General features: G+C 39.5%; 1 protein-coding gene across 6 annotated transcripts in view; it reads right to left on the bottom strand.

The window, feature by feature from the left end:
• USP37 (ubiquitin specific peptidase 37) overlaps positions 1-17,311 on the bottom strand; it is a 98,924-nt gene that overhangs the window by 6,259 nt on the left and 75,354 nt on the right. For all 6 annotated transcript variants that reach the window (XM_058704969.1, XM_058704965.1, XM_058704956.1 and 3 more), the window contains 3 exons: positions 8,619-8,785; positions 5,728-5,788; positions 1,591-1,706 (listed from right to left, as the gene is read on the bottom strand). In XM_058704969.1, the coding sequence (XP_058560952.1) occupies positions 1,591-1,706; positions 5,728-5,788; positions 8,619-8,785 (344 nt within the window). The remainder of the gene's footprint in view (positions 1-1,590; positions 1,707-5,727; positions 5,789-8,618; positions 8,786-17,311) is intronic.

Here is a 17,311-nt window from a genome sequence, read left to right as displayed (position 1 = left end):
AGTGATATACCAACTCAGTGCAATATTATTCAGTGGGTCAGCAATACGTTAACTTGTTTTCCCAACCCACATGAATGCACACAATAATTACAGCTCTATAAAAACAAGCATGTTAATGATTAAGTACTGGAAAACAAAATGAACAAAATGAAAACAGTTGCAGTGGTGCTGCTGGGATCATGGGTAAACTTTTACATTTTTAAATATTTTTTTAAATGCCCTTAAAATATTATTAATAGAAAAAATTTTAAAATCCCTGAAAAGTGACATTCATGCACTGCAGGGAGCACCATAAGGTACAATGTGGGGAAGGAATACAGCTGTATGTAAACCAGAACCATTAAAATGTTCATAAACTTTGAGGCAGTAATTTACTTCTGGAGATTTAAAGAAGAAAATTCTAAATATAGAAAACACTCAATCATACACAATTCCTCAGTGTATTATTTATCACAGTGAACAACAGAAACTTAAATGCTCATGGTTAAAACCTAAATGAAATGAACAGTATGTTGATTTGAGGGAATACAGTACATACAACAATTAAAAATAAAATGCTTATAACTAATCTTTAATAAGCAAGCAGGATAAAAACTGTACTTATGACTTAAAAAAAAAATTTTTTTTTAACGTTTATTTATTATTGAGAGATAGAGAGTCACAGAGCATGAACAGGGGAGGGGCCGAGAGATGGAGAGACACAGAATCCGAAGCAGGCTCCAGGCTCTGAGCTGTCAGCACAGAGCCCAACGTGGGGCTCGAACCCACAAACCACGAGATCATGACCTGAGCTGAAGTCGGACGCCTAACCAACTGAGCCACCCAGGTGCCCCTACTTTTTTTTAAAGCACACTTGGAGGCAGAGATGACAAAGTATGTCAAAATGCTAACAGTAGTTGTGTTAGGACAGTGGACTCCTAGGCAATTAAAATTACGAAATTGGAAAATGGAAAAAAAAATTATTTCAGAAAGAAAGAAGGGTAAGAAAAGGTTACAATGTGCTCTAGTTTAATAGTGCAATAGTTTTTACTGAGTAACAACCAGCTAGTTTTGGTATATAACTTTAAACACAATATAGTTTTGGGGCGCCTAGGTGGCTCAGTCGGTTGAGCGTCCAACTTCGGCTCGGGTCATGATCTCAGTGGTTCGAGCCCCATGTCGGGCTCTGTGCTGACAGCTCGGAGCCTGGAGCCTGCTTCGGAATCTGTGTCTCCCTCTCTCTCTGCCCCTTCCCCACTCGTGCTCTGTCTCTCTGTCTCTCAAAAATAAATAAAAATGTTAAAAAAAATTTTTTAAGACAATATAGTTTTGGCAGAACTAAAGGTGAGTTAATATTAATATATGACATCAAGAGCCATGTTACTCATTTACTACCTAACATGTACACGAGGGAGTCAGTTTTGTTTCAGTCTGTTCTGAAGCTTGTGTGTAAGAAACGAGGAGCAAAGGCAAGAGAAAGTGAAGGCCATCGGACAGCTGCCACAGGGCACAGATGAACCCGCAAGGGACAGGGAGGCCTTTGAAGACAAACAGCAGGAGGAGTAATCCTGACAATGTGACCAGTTCTACTCACGGAAGAAGGTCACCTACCTCAGCATTTCTTTTCAGCTCCTCAGCCTCAGCTTCTGTGTACTCCATATCTAAAACATCCTCATTTCCAGAATCCTCATCAGAACCCAATGAGTCCAGAAAAGAGTTGTTAAACTCTGAAGAATACAAAAATGTTGTAAAAGTTCTTAGAACAGACACAAAGAGATAGGATTAGGAAAGTAAAAAAACAGCTTGGGGTACACATTTTATCATCCTATGGAAACATACAACATATTATCATTAGGGTTCCAATTTACCCAGCCCACTCTGAGGAATAACAATTCAGGTACCAGGTATCTATAAAAGAAATGTCCCTTTTTCTTTTAAATATATTTATATGAAAGGGATAGGAGTCTAATAAGAAAGGAATAAAACTGAAAAGGAGAATATGATTTTACAGATAACCCAATTTCACTACATTCCACATTCTATAAACTGTATGTTAGGTTTGAAGTACTTGGTGCATATTGTGGATGCCCCAGCAAATACAAACCACCTCACAGAAAAGAGACCATAAAAAATTAGTATCCTTTCACATTCTTCAACATTAACTCTTTTGAAATTTAATATAATGGTATCTAACCTTGAATTTAAGGTTCGCTTAAAATATACTACACTAATAATTAAATCCAAGATCCACTTTTTTCTTTAATGATGAGTTTCTACTGAAAGAATCCATCTTTAGTAATGACTTAAATAAAGAGTCCCAGAAGCATTCGTAGGTGTCTCTTTGCTTTAAAATACAATTAATCCCACTTAAAATCATAGTATAGAGTTATTTAAAAGACACGAACACTTATGAATGGGAAGAACAGAGAAAGAGACTATAGAATCAGAATCCTGAAAAGTACAAAGTAGATGGTGACTGACTTAGCAGACCTAGGAAAGCCAAAACCAAATCTTAAGCCAGTAACAGAAAAGTTGAGAACCAATCCAATTTAAATCACAGACTCTTGTTCAAAAGACATACAACTTGCAAATATCATGTACCCCTGAAATTGGAGGCTAAGGAGGGGATAAAAAAAAATCAGGATTTGGTGAAAAGTGTTTTGAGAAACAGACCCCCAGGATCCCCTCTCCTCCACTTTATGCTGCTAAGCAGTGACAGAAATCTGGAGTTTCATCCTCTGGAGGGGGTAAAACACTCTCTGGACTGGGGGAACGCCAGGCACACACAGCAAATGGGGAAGCAGGCCACGATTTGCAGAGCAAACCCCTCTACCCCAGCCCTATTCCTATACTTGGCTCTCAGAACTCTGATAGCCTCATCTTTTACCTTTAGGCAAAGGCAATAAATGAGAAAACTCTTTTTTTTTTTTTTTTTAAGTTTATTTACTTATTTTGAGACAGAGAGAGAGCAAGTGCACAAGTGGTGGAGGGACTGAGAGGGAGACAGAGAATTCCAAGTAGGTTCCACACTGTCAGTGCAGAGCCTGATGTGGGGCTTGAACCCACGAACTGTGAGATCAAGAGTCAGCCGCTCAACCAACTGAACCACCCAGGCCCCAGAGAAAACTCTTTTTTTTTTTTAGGAATCTGACCAGCCCATGACAAAGTCCTAAAATATTAACATCATCTTCAAAACAGTCCCACCCTCTAAAACTCAGAGTTGATGAGCCCTAACTATTCATGTGCTCAGAGCTTCCAACCATCTTTTTATTTTTTTTTAAGTTTATTTATTTATTTTTGTGTGTGTGAGAGAGTGCACGCTTGAGTGAGCATGTGAGTGGGCAAGGGGTAGAGAAAGAGGGGGAGAGAATCTTAAGCAGGCTCCATGCTGTCAGGCTGTCAGCAGAGCCCTATGCAGGGCTTGGACTCAAGAACTGTGAGATCATGACCTGAACCAAAACCAAGAGTCGGACACCTAACTGACAGCCACCCAGGTGCCCCCAACTATCTTTTTAGTCTCCTTTTCTTAACAATGAACGAACAACCAAAGATTACTAGACACTGAGGAAAGCCTCTAATAAGTAATATAAAGATCATAAGAACCACACAGGACAGGGCAGTTGGAGGAAACAATCTATTCAGGGAGAAGAAACCTTCAAATAAACAAATCAACTATATTTAATATCCTCAGAGATTTGAGATGGTATTACTTCCATGACCACCCCCCAAAAGCTTACGAAAAAGAGAACATACACAAATCAGTTCTTGAAAAGTAGAAATATGATAGAAATAAAACACTCAAAAGAAGGTTTGGAGCTAGAGATAAGGTTAGAGAACTTTCCCAGGAAGCAGAGCAAAATTACCAAAAGATGGAAAACTAGAAAGAAGAGATGAGAAAATTTTAAGAATCAGACCAGAAAGTCTGGATAACAGAAGTTTCAAAAAGAGAAAAGAGAGTGAAAGGGAGGAAGTCAGTGAAAATTTCTTATAATTGAAGGACACAAGTTTCTCTATTAAAATGATCTTTTAAGTGCCCAGTAAAATGGATGAAACAGACCCACATCAAAGCACATCGGTATGAAACTTCATCATAGTAGAAATAAAAAGATCCTACAAGCTTTCAGACAAAAACGGGGTCATATCAGGATAAAGAATGGCTTTCATACGGCAACTCTGCAAACAAGACTTCTATCACTGCTCAGCAGCATGAAGTTGGAGGGAAACAATGCTTTCACAATGACTGCAAACCCAGAATTCTATACAGCCAAACCATCAAATACTAGGTACAGTGAAACTTGCAAGGCTTCCAAAAAAACCTGAGTCACAACCCCTCTTTTCTAAGAAAACTACTAGGACGTTCTCCATCAAAGCACAAGTAGAGGGGTGCCTGGGTGGCTCAGTTGGTTAAGCATCTGACTTCGGCTTGGGTCATAATCTCATGGTTCATGAGTTTGAGTCCCACATCAAGTTCTGTGCTGTCAGTGCAGAGCACACTTTGGATCCTCTGTCCCTGTCTCTCTCTGCCCCTCCCCCGCTTCACGTGTGTTCTCTCTCAACAATAAACGTTAAAAAAAAAAAAAAAAGCACAAGTACACAAGTAGACCAAGAATGAGGAAGGGTGAGATACAGGAAATGAGAGATTCAAACAAAGGAGAGAATCAGAGGGAATCCCCAGGAGAATGGTTAGGGAGCTCTCAGGGTATCTGTGCATGGATATAAAGGGCAACCAGTCCAGACTGGAGCAATGTGACTTGTGACAGCCATTAATGCCACCACTATACCATCTTTCTAATAGAGCACAGAATGCCTGGGTGAAATCTAGCTTCAATTCTTATTTGTAATTGCCTCAACTATGTGCCAGCAAAATTCAGGCTCTCTGCTCTATGCCCTGGTGTCTAGATCAGCCTAGAGCACTCAATTTGTACCAAAGTGTTCTGTTTTGATCTATTTCTGAGAACCAGAGAAAGACTAGTGATCTTGGAAAATAAAAGTGAGCCTGCTTCCCATGACTACATGTCCCTATGGACCTCTAGTATCTGGTCCATATATTAGTTCTGCCACATGCCACAACTATGGTGAGCATTATGTTTCTAAATACTCATGATTTTGCCCACTGATTTGCCAAGAGTGAACTCTTGTAAATTCACAGGGAAACTGAGGCCACATTATCTTCTAGTAGTTCTAATCATGGCAAAATGCTCTTTCACATGTCCTTGTTATGTAATTTTTCAAAAAAAAAAAAAAAAAAAAGGAGGGGTGATATGGATAGAGATGACAATTTTTTTTTTTTTAAAAAGCTACCGGGGTGCACCTGAGTCACTCAGTTGGTTAAGTGTCCGACTTCGGCTCAGGTCACAATCTCACAACTCATGAGTTCAAGCCCCGCGTCGGGCTCTGTGTTAACAACTCAGAGCCTGGAGCCTGCTTCAGATTCTGTGTCTCCCTGTCTCGCTGCCCCTCCCTCTGTCTAGTTCTCTGTCTCTCTCTCTCTCAAAAATAAGTAAAAACATTAAAAAAAATGTTTTTTTAATAAAAATATTAAAAAAAAGCTACTGACGGAGACAAACATTAGAACAGTGGTTTTCTCTTGGGGTGGAGGGAAGAAATGGGTACACAATTTCTAAGGTTCTATTTCTTTACCTTGAAGGTGTTAAAATTTGTTATTGTCATTAAAATAATACTTTACATGTTTTTCTGTGTGCGATACAGTTGACCATAAAAACAATGTAATTAAAATAATCTCCACACCTTGAAGACTTAACTCTGTTGCTCTTTTGAGGTCATCATCTTCTTTCTGTTCCCAAGCTTCCTAAAGGGACAAAAACAAAACTAAGGTATTTAAAAAGGTACTGATTAAACTTATTTAACAAGGATGAGATCAGCCGCGCTAGAAGCATTTGCTCACAATGTTTTCCATAATCTTACAAATGTATGGAGTATGACCTTTCGAGGGATGTGGAGAAATCCTTTACTTTTTTCAACCCTGTTTTCCTAAAACACAACCTCGGGGGTTAAAAAGGCTTACATGTTATCTCTTCTAGTCAGTCACATTTGGCTTGCTAACCAAAAGCCATTCACTGTGACAGTGTGATCTAATTAATTCCCTTTCTTCTTGTATGTATGAAATGCCTGGCACACAGCAGAACCTACTTAGCAAGTTGCTCTGTTTTCTTTCCTCTGATTTATAGCATCTGCCCATTTCCGTGGTATAAATACTCCCACTGTGGCAAAGTTTAAGCTACCAACGTGATACTGAGTGCACGGCTGGGAAGAGGTGGGCACGCCTGAGCTGACGGTGAGCTGGTCCTAGTGTATTGCTGTCCCTAAGTCTATGACAGCAACAGAAACAATTTCCACAAGATCATTATTCAAACATTTCTATTTTATTCTTTTTTCTATTTTTTTCTTGCTTAAAAAAAACCCCGACACACGTAACAGATACTTGGTGAATACTAAATGAATGCTGCTGTTACTTTTCTAATACATCTGAGGTTCTCTTAGAAAGACAAGAACCTGTGAAAATGTCAACCTGATGACTAATTATAAAAATAGGGAAATGTTGACTCTAAAAATTTTTCCCTCTCACCTGCAATTTATAAACTTCATGCATAAATGAAGAAAAGATGTAATTTAAGCAGAACCGTTTTATACTTTTCCCAAGTCTAGACTTGTTTTTAGTTACTAAAGTATATAAGAAGCTTAGAATGAGCTATTCTGCATTACAGTCCTGGGTGCAATAATACTGCATTCAGGAAAGAAACAGATATTCTCTAAGAGGAAATATGATTACTTAAACTCATCCAGCATATAAAGTCTGTGCTGAAACCCAGATGGTAAAAGATACTCTTTTAGCTATTAATAGAATGATGCAGGTATACCAAACTGAAGAGACCTCATATTCTATTCTCAGATGTGAAGATAGGTTCTTAAGATAGTTTTAACTGGGTAGCTGACAAGAAAGAGGATATATGTCCTTTGTGCATGAAAAAGAGGTATGCTGAATTTTTTCTTTCTCTGCACTATAAGGAACTATTGTTAAGAAATCAGACCTTGGTCTTTTAGATGAAAAATAAGTTTTCTAAAACAAATGATTACTATCCATTATTTGCAAAATAGCTGACATAAATACATCTTGATGATGAGGCAGCTAGGGAGATACTTGTCACAAATAAAAGGATACAGAACAGCTGGTTCTGAAAGCATTTTAAAGCAGCAGTTCTCAGCCTTGACTGAACACCAGAATCACTGGGAGGTTTTAAAAAAATGGAGGAAGAAGTAAGGAGGAGGGAGGAAGCACGGAGGAAGGAAGGAGAGAAGGGAGGCTGAGAGAAGGGGGAAGGGGGAGAGAGAGGGAGGAGGGGGAGAGGGGGGGGGAGGGAGAGAGAGAAAAGGAAAGATATCTAGATGCCCAGACCATACCCCAGGATCCATTATATCAGAATTCCTGAGGGGAAGAACAATGCAAGTATCAGTATTTTTTAAAGCTCCCCAGATGATAGTAATGTGCAGTTAAGAATGAACCCCACTGTTCTAGAGAAATCAGATTTTAAGATTTTATTTTTTTTTTTTTATTAATTTTTTTTTTTTTCAACATTTTTTATTTATTTTTGGGACAGAGAGAGACAGAGCATGAACGGGGGAGGGGCAGAGAGAGAGGGAGACACAGAATCGGAAACAGGCTCCAGGCTCCGAGCCATCAGCCCAGAGCCTGACGCGGGCCTCACGGACCGCGAGATCGTGACCTGGCTGAAGTCGGACGCTTAACCGACTGCGCCACCCAGGCGCCCCAAGATTTTATTTTTAAGTAATCACTACACCCTATGAGGGGCGTGAACTTACAACCTGGAGATCAAGAGTCACATGCTTTACTGACTGACCAGCCAGGTGCCCCCAGACAAATTAGATTTATTAATCTGATTATTTGTAAACACTAAAATGGTGTGCTCATTCTAGGGAGTTTTGGTAAATTTTTATTACTAACATGACGTGGATTGCATAGGATCACACAACCATGAAAACATCACCTTTTAGTCAAGATACCTTCGGCAACTGCAATGCCTCAGGCAAAAGCAACAGCTTTGGCAAATATAAGTATGAAGAACTAGAAATTTAAGATTAGATTACTATATAAGAAAAGAGCGGATAAATGTTCATCTTTTCCAGTCTATGACTGAAAGCTGAAATTTCAGATATTATTCAGATAATAGCCCTGAGAATTTTATGCTCAAATAATTCACAGGAAAGAATTCATATTGTGAGAAAGTGACCAGAACAATGCCTTAAAATATTAAAAAATCATGGTGGTATGCTGGCTATTTCTAAAGCTTGTAAAATAAAGTTGGACAGGGGATGATGTGTAATAACCCATCCTGCCTTAGCATGCAACAAATTACACTAATGGGAAGTAATCAACAATACATTTTGTTGCATTTGGAATTTCAAAAAAAGAAAAACTATCACTGTTTCTGTTTCAGAACCAAGGCAAAGTTCCAAACAAGTTTGTGTGTTTTGCTGGACCAATGCCTTAGTGTATGTAAATCACCTGGAACAATGCTTGGCACACAGTAAGTGCTTAATGCATGTTAGTTGTTATTGGGGAAGACAGGTAAGGAGAAAACAGCAATAGAAGTATCTCTTACTTGTTCCTGAAGGCTCTGAGCCAATGCCTGCTGAAGTTCTTGCTCTTCCCTTTCACGTTCCATATCATACTGCTGGAGCCAATCAACCTCTCCTTGAGATCCTTCTGGAGTTTTATTTTCTTTATTCTCATCACAGTCTTTAGTTATCTCAGTAAAATTGGCAGGATCTGAGGAAGCAGAACAAGACGTAACTGGGAAATCCTCTCTAATAAACTGAAATCTCTGGACTAGAGTGACACCTACTGTTCAGAGAGTAACTGACCCGAACCTCATACATGACTTGCTTGGGACACACAATTTCATCTTGCTACATTTAGATCATGGTTTCTCAATCTCAGCACTACTGACATTCTGGGTGGGATAATTTTTTGTTGTTTGAGGGGGCTGTCCTATGCACTGCAGAATGTTCAGCAACATCCTTGGTCTCTACCTACTAGATGTCAATAGCACCCCCCTTCCCCAGATGTGACCACCAAAAATGACAGACATTGTCAATGTCCCCTGGGGGGCCAAAACTGTCCTTGGTTGAGAACCACTGATCTACAGCAATGTTCTGAAACGTAACCAATCAGGAAGCACTATGGCTGAGGATGGAGAAAAATGAATAGCCATATTCATAGCCGGTCACAATGTCACATAGCCAAATATTAGGAATAAAGCATTGTTTAGAGTAAATGAAGAATTAGGCTAGAATGATTAAGCTAACATTGAGATTTTTTTCTCATTATTAAATTAGGTCAGATGAGTGTGTGTTTTCATTAATAATCAAATAAGCCTTGTACATATCCTAAATCAAACGAGCTACATGAAATACGTAAACACTTCATGTACTGCACAAGTATATGACTATATATGTTTAAAACATCCACACAAGGAGATAAGAAGAAAAAATCTTTCATTTCTTTCTGTTCCTTCTCAATCTCTAGACCACAGCTAGCTGGGATAAACAGTATGGTCATGATTTCGTTCTGGTTATTTGAACTGTGAGAACAAAAACATCTCATTATGATTTTTAATATAGGTAAGAGCGGGTAGACAAAGAGTTCAATGCTTTCTCTCTCTCAAACACTACAAAAGCAAATATTATCATCTTAACAAGTTAGGGAAAGTCTCATAAAAAGAATTTAACTGGCAAACAAGAATTACCTTTACAGATTCATTTTATATAGATTGTGTTAAAATTAGCATATGCTCTTTATCTGCCCTAATACTGTATCTTAACCACTTAAACGATAGATTTTCCACAGCACTACCAATTAATCTGAGGTTTATAACATCTTGACTTTAGACTCTAAATCAGTAAGTTTTCATCATTTTTTAATTGTATCAAATTGTTGACTAAATACTTACCATTAAAACTCTGAATACTCATTAAAAGAGAAAAACTCTTCGAATATATTTTTTTTTTTAATTTTTTTTTTCAACGTTTTTTATTTATTTTTGGGACAGAGAGAGACAGAGCATGAACGGGGGAGGGGCAGAAAGAGAGGGAGACACAGAATCGGAAACAGGTTCCAGGCTCCGAGCCGTCAGCCCAGAGCCTGACGCGGGGCTCGAACTCACGGACCGTGAGATCGTGACCTGGCTGAAGTCGGACGCTTAACCGACTGCGCCACCCAGGCGCCCCTCTTCGAATATATTAAGCGCAAAAGCAATATGATCCCAATTAAAAAATGATATAAAAGATGTAATTTCTAGGGCGCCTGGGTGGCTCAGTCAGTTAAGTGTCCAACTTCAGCTAGGTCACAATCTTGTGGTCTGTGAGTTTGAGTCCTGTGTCTGGCTCTGTGCTGACAGCTCAGAGTCTGGAGCCTGCTTCGGATTCTCTCTGCCCCTTCCTCGCTCACATTCTGTCTCTCTCTCTCTCTCTCTCTCTCAAAAATAAACAAACATTAAAAGATATAACTTCTTCCTTTCCTCCATTCTTGGAGAAAGTCATTTCCACAAGCTGGAAGGGGGAGCTCTGAAGTCTCTCTGACCCTGCCTGTCCCTCTGGCCTTAGCTTATTGGACCAGGAATGGATATTTGAGTCAACCAATCTGATTACTGCTGGAAATGTGGAACTGAGACATTCAAAATTAGCTGATGTTGAACATTTTAAGTGGAAGAAAGATTTGGGAGTTGAGGCTGCTATTTTAGACCTAAGATAAATATTATTACTTTTATTACCAAAATATACTCGTTAAAAAAAGGTAATTTTTCTTAACCAATAATTTTCTGCATTCCAGGTACTAATGTGCCCCACAAATCCTAAAATCATACTACCAATTAATCCACGTGATAGAAAACCAAAGCATTACTTTGAGATGCTAAAATCAAGATAGATTTGTTATCAGGACAAGATTATCAGATGGATACAAACATTACTTAAGATCTATGGGAACAAATATGACCATGGAATAATAACACTCTTGTAAGGAACTTGATCAATGGATAGAAGGAAAGCCACATGTCAGAATTTAACATTTTTACACTGAACACATATCTTCTGCTTCTTCCCCTACACCAAATGAAACCTGCTCCTTTCCTATAGTCTATGTTTCAGTGAAAGGGATCACTATAGACAGTTGTTTTTTTTTTTAATGTTTATTTTTATTTTTTGAGAGTGAGTGGGGGAGGGGCAGAGAAAGAGGGAGATGAGGATCTGAAGCAGGCTCTACACTGAGAGCAAAGAGCCCAATGTGGGGCTCAAACTCACAAACTGAGATCGTGACCTGAGCCGAAGTCAGAAGCTTAACCGACTGAGCCACCCCTGCACCTTATGTGCCTTTTTTAAAGACAGAAAGCTGGCGTCATTTTTTACTTATCCCTCATATCAGGTAAGTCATTATTTCCTAACTATATCTTCAATCCATTGACTTTTCCTTCAAATGCCAAAACCCTGGCCTAAGGCATCATTAGTTTTTGACCTAGACAACTGAAGTAACTTCTTAACAGGTCTCACAGGATTACTTTGAATTTCTTCCCTCATAAATGTGCTATAGTGCAGCCAGAATGGTCTTTTTATTTTTTTAAACTTTTTTTTTTTTTTTAATTTTTAATGTTTATTTATTTTTGAGAGAGAGAGAGAGAGAAACTGAGTGGGACAGGAACAGAGCCTGACATGGGGCTCGAACCCATGAACTGCGAGATCATGACCAGGACACTTAACCAACTGAGCCACCCAGGCACCCTTTTTAAAATTTTTTTTTAAAGTTTATTTATTTATTTTGAGAGGGAGTGAGAGCGAGTGAGAGCGACAGAGAGAGAGAGCGCGCGGTCACATGCAAATGCAAGTGGGGGAGGGCAGAGAGAGTGGGAGAGAGGGAATCCCAGTGCAGAGTCCGATATGGTGCTCAAACTCATGAACCATTAGATCATGACCTGAGTCAAAGGTGGATGCTTAACCAATTGAGCCACCCAGGTGCTTTGAGAATGATCTTTTTCAAATATAAATCTTTATCAAACACTTGTTTGCTTATAACTATTCAATAACTTCCTAATGGTTCTGAAATAAAAGTCCAAACTTCTAAAAATGGGTTTAGGCCATGTAAAAACTAGAGATGCATAGCTTTTCTCTTTTGCTTTTCTTCCTCAACACTGTGCTCCAGTCATGCAGATCATTCTGAACTTTTTTGTTGCCTACTAACTTGCCATGGCCTCTCTCACATCTCAACCTCTGCACATACTCTTCCCTCTGGCTGGTGTCTGGAGACAGTGAAACCTTACTTGTCAGTCTTCTTGCCCCTCCTGAGTTGATTCATGAGACAATGTGCTGGGCCCCAAATAATTACTGAGAATCTACTATGCACCAGGAATTGTTGTGGAAGGTGGGACTACAGCAACAATTAAAGCAAGATGGCCCTTGTCCTCAAGTAGCTTAAGTGCAAAGACTCTGAGACGAGAATGAACTTAGCATATTTGTAGGAACAAAGAGAGACAAAGCCAGTATAGCTAAGTGGAGTGAAAGAGGGGGAGAGTGGAGACAGGCCATAGTAAGAAGCGTGGATGGGGGTGCCTGGTTGGCTCAGTCAGTTAAGTGTCTGACTTTGGCTCAGGTCATGATTTCATGGTTCGTGAGTTCAAGACCTATATCCAGCTCCCTGCTGTTAACACAGCCTGCTTCGGATCCTCTGTCTCCCTCTCTCTGTGCCCCTCCCCAGCTTGTGCTCTCTCTCTCTCTCAAAAATAAACAAACATTCAAAAAGAAAAAAAAAAAAAAAGAAAGAAAAAAGAAGCTTGGATGAAGTGTAATGGCAAATCATAATAAGTTTTAAATGTTTACTTATTTATTTTGAGACGCAAGGGAGGGGGGGAGGGGCAGAGAGAGGGAAGGAGAGAGCATCCCAAGCAGGTTCCACCCTACCAGGGCAGAGCCCAAGGTAGGGCTCAATCCCATAAACCATGAGATCATGACCTGAGCCCAAATCAAGAGCTGGGTGCTTAACTACCTGAGCTAGCCACCCAGGCGCCCTGCCAAGTGGACATTTTACGTAGGCATCTCAATACCAAAATTTAAAGCTCAGCTGAGAGATCCAAGCTAGAGGTATGAATTTGGTAGTTCATCGGTCTGTGAGGCTGTGGTAAAATATGAGATCACTCAGGGAGAGAGCTTCAGTAGCAAAAAGACAGCTAAGGATGGTATTCTGGGAATACTCCGACAATCAGAGTTCTGATGAGGGGAGGGAAACTAAAGTGACTTGGTTTAGTAGGAAGAAAACTCCCTGACAAGCATGGTGTCATGGAAGCTCAGAGAAAAAAAAAAATGTATAAAAGTTTTGAATGTTAAGGAAGGAGTGGTGAATTATGTGAAATACTGCTAATGTAAACTTGATAAACCATTTCAGGGGAGTGATGGGGAAGAAAGCCCACTTGCAGAGGGCTGGTGAGAGAATGGGTGGTGGTAAGAAAGTAGAGAGAATAAATAAAACACTTTCAGAGAATTCTGTTGTGAGTGGAGCAAAGAAAGAGAGCAGTAGCAGTAGGGGAATGTATGGTAACAAGAGAGTTTTTTAAAAATGGATTTTTACCCCATAACCAGTAAGGAAATCGAATTCGTACTCAAAAGTCTCCCAAAAAACAAGAGTCCAGGGCCAGATGGCTTTCCAGGGGAATTCTACAAACACTTAAGGAAGAGTTAACACCTATTCTCTTGAAGCTGTTCCAAAAAATAAAAATGGAAGGAAAACTTCCAAACTCTTTCTATGAAGCCAGCATTACCTTGATTCCAAAACCAGACAGAGACCCCACTAAAAAGGAGAACTATAGACAAATTTCCCTGATGAACATGGATGCAAAAATCCTCAACAAGATATTAGCCCACCGGATCCAACAATACATTAAAAAAATTATTCACCACGACCAAGTGGGATTTATACCTGGGATGCAGGGTTGGTTCAGTATCTGCAAAACAATTAACATGATTCATCACATCAATAAAAGAAAGGACAAGAACCATATGATCCTCTCAATAGCTGCAAAGAAAGCATTTGACAAAATACAGCATCCTTTCTTGATAAAAACTCTCAAGAAAGTAGGGATAGAAGGAGCATACCTCGAGATCATAAAAGCCATATATGAACAACCCAACGCTAATATCATCCTCAATGGGGAAAAACTGAGAGCTTTCCCCCTAAGGTCAGGAACAAGACAGGGATGTCCACTCTTGCCCCTGTTATTCAACATAGTATTAGAAGTCTTAGTCTCTGCAATCAGACGACACAACGAAATAAAAGGCATCCAAATCGGCCAGGAGGTCAAATTTTCACTCTTCGCAGAAGACATGATACTCTATATGGAAAACCCTAAAGATTCCACCAAAAAACTGCTCGAACTGATTCATGAATTAAGCAAAGTTGCAGGATATAAAATCAACACACAGAAATCGGTTGCATTCCTATACACCAACAATGAAGCAACAAAAAGAGAAATCAAGGAATTGATCCCATTTACAATTGCACCAAAAGCCATAAAATACTTAGGAATGAATCTAACCAAAGAGGTGAAAAATTTACACACTTAAAACTATAGAAAACTTCTGGAAGAAATTGAAGAAGACACAAAAAAAATGGAAAAAGATTCCATGCTCCTGGATAGGAAGAACCAATATTGCTAAAACATGGATACTACCCAAAGCAATCTACATATTCAATGCAATCCCTATCAAAATAACACCAGCATTCTTCACAGAGCTAGAACAAGTAATCCTAAAACTTGTGTGGAACCAGAAAAGACCAAGCAATCTTGAAAAAGAAAACCAAAGCAGGAGGCATCACAATCCTGGACTTCAAGCTATACTACAAAGCTGTAATCATCAAGACAGTATGTTACTGGCACAAGAACAGACACTCAGATCAATGGAACAGAACAGAGAACCCAGAAATGGACCCACAAACGTATGGCCAACTAATCTTTGACAAAGCAGGAAAGAATATCCAGTGGAATAAAGACAGTCTCTTCAGCAGGTGGTGCTGGGAAAACTGGACAGCAACATGCAGAAGAATGAACCTGGACCACTTTCTTACACCATACACAAAAATAAACTCAAAATGGATGAAAGACCTCAATGTAAGACAGGAAGCCATCAAAATCCATGAGGAGAAAGCAGGCAAAAACCTCTTTGATCTTGGCTGCAGCAAGTTCTTACTCAATGCGTCTTTGGAGGCAAGGGAAACAAAAGCAAAAACTAACTACTGGGACCTCAACAAACTAAAAAGCTTCTGCACAGCAAAGGAAACAATCGGCAAAACTAAAGGCAACCGACAGAATGGGAGAAGGTATTTGCAAACGACATTATCAGATAAAGGGTTAGAATCCAAAATCTATAAAGAACTTATCAAAGTCAACACCCAAGAAACAAATAATAATACAGTGAAGAAATGAGCAAAAAACAGGAATAGACACTTCTCCAAAGAAGACATCCAGATGGCCAACCGACACATGAAAAAATGCTCAACTTCACTTATCATCAGGGAAATACAAATCAAAACCACAATGAGATACTACCTTACACCTGTCAGAATGGCTAACATTAACAACTCAGGCAACAACAGATGTTGGCGAGGATGTGGAGAAAGAGGATCTCTTTTGCATTGTTGGTGGGAATGCAAGCTGGTGCAGCCACTCTGGAAAACAGTATGGAGGTTCCTCAAAAAACTAAAAATAAAATCACCCTATGACCCAGCAACTGCACTACTAGGTATTTATCCAAGGGATACAGGTGTGCTGTTTCGAAGGGACACATGCACCCCAATGTTTACAGCAGCACTATCAACAACAGTCAAAGTATGGAAAGAGCCCAAATGCTCATCAATGGATGAATGGAAAAAGAAGATGTGGTATATATATACAATGGAGTATTACTCGGCAATCAAAAAGAATGAAATCTTGCCATTTGCAACTACGTGGATGGAACTGGAGGGTATTATGCTAAATGAAATTAGTCAGAGAAAGACAAATATCATATGACTTCACTCATATGAGGTCGTTAAGAGACAAAACAGATGAACATAAGGGAAACAAAAATAATATAAAAACAGGGAGGGGGACAAAACATAAGAGACTCATAAATATGGAGAACAAATTGAGGGTTACTGGAGGGGTTGTGGGAGGGGAATGGGCTAAATGGGGAAGGGGCACTAAGGAATCTACTCCTGAAATCATTGTTGCACTATATGCTAACTAATTTGGATGTAAATTTTTAAAAAATAAAAGTAAAAATGGATTTTTAGGGGCACTTGGATGGCTCAGTCGGTTAAGCATCGCCTTCGGCTCAGGTCATGATCTCGAGGTTTGTGAGTGGTTCATGAGTTTGAGTCCCACATGAGGTTCTCAGCTCTCTGCTGTCAGCACAGAGCTCACTTTAGATACTCTGTTTTCCTCTCTTTGCCCCTCCCCCTCTCCCTTCCTCCCTCCCTCTCTCTCTCAAAAATAAACATTAAAAAAAAAAAGATGGGTTTTTAATAATTTTAGAGATTAAGGCACACGAGAGTAATTTACAAGAGAGGGAAGACTTGATGCAGAAGAGAAGGTATAATTTCAAGACAGAAGGTCAAGAAACAAGTGGATGAAATTCTGAGTATGAATGGAGGGACTGGCCTTAAAGAGCAGTGATATTTCCTCCATAACAAAAGTGAAGGCAGAATGTTCATCTGATTACATCTATTTTCTTTCTTTCTTTTTTTTTTTTTAAAGTTTATTTATTTTTGAGAGAGAGAACAAGCCTGAGCGGGGAGGCATGGAGAGACAGAGAGGGAGGGAGAGAATCCCAAGCAGGTCTGCACTGCAGTGCAGAGCCCAAGGTGGGACTTGACCCCATGAACTGTGAAATCATAACCTGAACCGAAATCAAGACACTTAACCAACTGAGCCACCCAGGTGCCCATGACTGGAAACCGTAATGAGATCAAGTCATCACTGACAACAGAACAGGACACTAGGTTAAGCTGGACGGAGAGAAGGTATCTGAAATCAAGATTTCAAAGGTGGCACAGTTACTGATGACGACAAAGTCAAGGGAAGGGTTTCTCAAACGTTAGCATGTATCAGAATGACTTGGGAGTCAAAACACAGAATGCCAACTCCTACATCCAGAGTTTCTTATTCAGTAAGTCTGGGGTGGGGCCATTAATGGCATTTCCAGCAATTTCCCACGTGATACTGATGATCTGTGAAAATACTCTGAGAACCACTGGTCTAAAACAGGACTACTGTCA

Source organism: Neofelis nebulosa, chromosome 2, assembly GCF_028018385.1.
Source record: "Neofelis nebulosa isolate mNeoNeb1 chromosome 2, mNeoNeb1.pri, whole genome shotgun sequence".
Classification (NCBI taxonomy): Eukaryota; Metazoa; Chordata; class Mammalia; order Carnivora; family Felidae; genus Neofelis; species Neofelis nebulosa.
The sequence above is the reverse complement of the archived record's forward strand: the minus strand, read 5'-3'. Positions and strand labels throughout refer to the sequence as shown.